This window comes from Acanthisitta chloris, unplaced genomic scaffold (genome assembly GCF_000695815.1).
Source record: "Acanthisitta chloris isolate BGI_N310 unplaced genomic scaffold, ASM69581v1 scaffold586, whole genome shotgun sequence".
NCBI classification, from domain to species: Eukaryota; Metazoa; Chordata; class Aves; order Passeriformes; family Acanthisittidae; genus Acanthisitta; species Acanthisitta chloris.
Window position 1 is genome coordinate 11,765 of NW_008679488.1, and position 3,963 is coordinate 15,727.

The 3,963-nt window shown below is 56.9% G+C and overlaps 1 protein-coding gene across 1 annotated transcript in view; it reads left to right on the forward strand.

The window, feature by feature from the left end:
• The window catches only part of STARD3 (StAR-related lipid transfer (START) domain containing 3), a gene marked incomplete at its 3' end in the record, with an annotated part of 11,305 nt that extends 7,645 nt beyond the window's left edge, over positions 1 to 3,660 (forward strand). The window contains exons 10-13 of the mRNA XM_009077288.1: positions 847 to 942; positions 1,454 to 1,533; positions 2,255 to 2,359; positions 3,567 to 3,660. Coding sequence (XP_009075536.1) covers positions 847 to 942; positions 1,454 to 1,533; positions 2,255 to 2,359; positions 3,567 to 3,660 — 375 coding nt within the window. The remainder of the gene's footprint in view (positions 1 to 846; positions 943 to 1,453; positions 1,534 to 2,254; positions 2,360 to 3,566) is intronic.
• Positions 3,661 to 3,963: the final 303 nt, after the last annotated feature.

A 3,963-nucleotide genomic window follows, 5' to 3' on the forward strand; every position in this document is an offset into this window, starting at 1 on the left:
CAGGTCAGGCTGCAGAACACACTCCCTGTGCTTGAGACAGCTGAAGTGCACTAGGGAATCTCTCCAGGAAAGCCCCTTGGCTGGCACACAACTCCCCAGCAAACACCCCGAGCCTCAGACTCTGCTGGTGAAGTTGGGAGCAGGTGACTGCGAGAGTCGCTTCCAACCTCAGCATCTCGGACTAATCTGACCAAGGAGGCTAATTGGAACTAATTGCCAGCAAGAGCAGGGCTGAGTGTGTGTCTGCTGCTGCCTGGCACCGGGCAGAGCCTCTCGGAAGTGCCGTGCTCCGTGCCCTTCCCAGGCTGGAGAGCCTTGGCTGGGACCCACTCGCTAATGAAGCGTCGGCGCTGCCGTGGCTTTTCTTTGTTCCAGTGCATATGTTGCCTTGCTGGCAGGAGCTGCCAATGGAGCAGCTCTGTGTTCACCAGGAAGAACTGGATGCTCCCACTTTGCTGCATTAACTGTTTGCCTCCAAAGATCCCCAGTCCTGTGGGGATGGGGGGAAAGGGATGGTTGGGGGGATTGTGCTGAAGCTTGGAATGGCTTTTCAGCACATTCCCAAAAAATTGTGCACAGGGAGCTGCTGGGAAGTGGGTGAGGGTGGGAGAGGAGGCAGACAGAGCTGCCCTCACACCTGAGGTCTGTCTGTCCTGTCTGCCCCCACTGGGAGCACTGGGACAGAGGTGACAGCCGTGGCTCAGCGTGTGCATGAGCCAGGCCACCCCCACCACTCCCCTCCTGCATGATCCCACTTGTTCTTTGTGTTCTGCCCTGTGTTCCTTAAAAACAACCTTCCCCAAGGGGAGCAGAGGGCCTGGGTAACTGCTCTGGCTCTGTCCTCAGGCTTTCCTGCAGTGCTCTCCCGAAACGGTTTACCAGGAGGTAATTCTCCAGCCCGAGAAGATGATCCTGTGGAACAGAACAGTGGCAGCTTGCCAGGTGAGCGTGCTGGACAAAGATGGCTTAATCACAGGAGCTCCTTGGAGCGGAGAGCTGGAGCTTCCCAGCCCAACACAGGCTGCTGGCAGTGGCCAGGCCGTGCTGGAGCTTAGCTGGATCCCAGTCAGTGAGGCGTTAAATCTCCGCCGTGCGCTCGGAGCGCGCCGTGGCCGCCAGCTGCACCGTGTGCCCGGCCAACAGCCCATGAGGTGGGCAGGGACAGGGGCCAGAGGCTCAGCCAAGCCTGCTTGTGCTTGGTGGAGGGTCTGGGCACCGTGGTGAGGAGCTGGAGGTGACACCTGTGCCCCCCAAAACATCAGGAGACAAACCTGTGTGCGCACACCGCCCGCGTGCTCATCCCCCTCCACTGCTCCAGAGCCTCTGCTTGCTCTGATCCAAGTGCTGATTTTAAGGAGGGTATCCCCCCCCACACCTCCCCAGCTCTTGGCACGTGCAGATTTGAAGGCACAATCTGAGCAAATCTCTCTTCTATTTATTCATCCCCCCCCAGATCTTGCAGCGAGTTGAGGACAACACGATCGTGTCGTACGACGTGGCGGCCGGGGCTGCTGGAGGGGTGGTATCCCCAAGGTCAGTCCATCCCACCCTGTGTGTACTAAACACCCCCAAAACACAGGGAAAAAAAACCCAGAACACATGGAGAGACCTCTGAGGGCAGTGGGAATGAGCCCCTAAACACAGGGAGAACCCCAGAACACAGGGAGAGGCCTCTGAGGGCAGTGGGAATGAGCCCCTAAACACCTCCAAAACAGATAAAAAAACCCAGAACATGGAGAAGCCTGTGAGGGCAGTGGAAATGAGCCCCAAAACACAGGAAGAACCCCCAGAACACAGGGAGAAGCCTGTGAGAGCAGTGGAAATGAGCCCCAAAACACAGGAAGAACCCCCAGAACACAGGGAGAAGCCTGTGAGAGCAGTGGAAATGAGCCCCAAAACACAGGAAGAACCCCCAGAACACAGGGAGAAGCCTGTGAGGGCAGTGGCAGTGCTCTGGGCTGGCTGGGAGCTGTGGCGTCACTGCAGCAGGGCTGGCTGTGCCTGTATGGGTAACACTCCCAAGGGCAAGCAGCCCCTGAAATTTCCTGCAGACATTCCTGGCAGGATTCTCCGAGCTCCAAAGCTCAGTCGGTCGCTCGGTCAGGCTCCCAGATAGCAGTGCTGGCTGTGCTCTGTGTCTATATTGACACAGTTTTGCCACAGCCTCTCCCAGCAGGGCAAGAGAGCAGGATCTGCTCCTTCCCCCCAAAAAAAAATGTGTGGTGTGAGCAGGCAGTGCCCTCTCTTTGCTCAGGGATTTCGTGAACGTGCGCCGGATCGAGCGGAGGAGAGACAGGTACATGTCCTCAGGAATGTCGACCACGCACATCCTCAAGCCTCCACTCTCCAAGTACATCAGGTAAGAGGCAGGTGCTGGTTTTTTGTTTGTTTTTTTTCAGCTGGGATCATGCACTTCACTGAAGCTGAGGGCAAAGAGCCACTTGCCTGCAGAGCCTGCTGCCTTCCTGGCAGGGTTTGCAGGAAGCTGAGCTATTTGTGGAGCTAAACTTCGCTTCCCTTGTTCATCTCCCTTTGTTCGAGAAACTCTCCGTGCTGTCAGCACTGCTGGGGCGTTTCCCAGCTCAGGGGAGTGGAGGTGCTGACCAGTAAGAGCACAACCCCATCCCAGTCCACATCCTGTTTATGTAACACTTCATTCCCAAACAGGAATTTTGGAGGGGCAGCAAACAGCTGCCTGTGGCTCTGAGCCTCTCACATGCCTTTGGCTCCTCGTAAGCTGCCACTTACCGAATGTGAGGCATGGAGAGATGGTCCCGGGGGTGAAACAAGGATGGAGCAGCTCCCAAAATCCCAGCAGGGCTTTGGCCTCTTCCTTCCCAAGGGCCAAGCTGGGGATGGATCCTGGTGGGGTTGGGCACAGCAGACAAGGACTCCTTGTTCCTGCCTGGGCCCAGCTGTGCTGCCACACGCCGACCTTGTTTTTCCTAATAATCTGGTTAAAGTAATTGACATTTTATCTCAGAGCTGTTGGAGCTGCCTCAGTCTATTTCAGAGCTGGAGACTTCAGGGCCTAGAAAAATCCTTTAACAAATGTACCCAGCAAAAAATAGCCTGTTCTGAAGAGGGAAGGGAAATCTCTATTTGGGCTGCGTGTGCACAGCTCTCGTCTCTGAGACGCATCAGATGGTGCCAGGAAGGATCTGGGGGCTGGAGTGACAAGTCTTCCCGTGCTGAGCCTGTCCTGAGCACGCAGGGACTTCCCTAGGACCTCTGGGTTGTGTTTGGGAAACCTTCCCGTGGGGAAGAGCTGGCAGGATGCAGAGGCAGAGCTGCTGCTCCACCAGCATTCCTGGCACCGCCACTGCCCAGGCACCTGTGGGACAGCTGCCCTGCTGTGCTGGCTCGTGTACCTGCAGCCAAGGCACACACCTTCCTGGGCTCTCTGCAGCTGCTCCTGCCCTGCTGGGCTCCAGCCCTGCCTGCCAGGCTCAGGAGAGGCTGCTGTGGTGGGATCTGTGTGGTGGGATCCGTGCAGTGCCCCACAGAGTGATGGGAGAATCCCAGCTGGTTCTGGCTCTGCCTGATCTCTTGGCTTTCCTCCACAGAGGTGAGAATGGACCCGGGGGATTCATCGTCCTGAAATGCCCCAGCAACCCCAGGGTGTGCACCTTCATCTGGATCCTCAACACGGATCTGAAGGTAAAGGAAGTTCCTCACTGCTGTGGCTGCATCCCATCCCCAGCACAGCTCACCTGGGGGCTGCAGCATCCCAAGGCCCTGCTGCAGGATCCAGGCAGCTCCTTACCAAGCACAGCCCTGAAGGGACTCAGGTTTGGCAGGTGGAGGTGAAACTACCCAGAGAAGTAATGTGAAGTTGCGTGTGAGATGAGGAAGTTCTTCCTTACCTGGCATTGACCTCACCTGGGTCTCCTGCATGCAAGACCAGGAGAGAGGAGGTTTTTATCCTCTTTGAGGACCAAAACCAGTTGGGCATGGGAATTG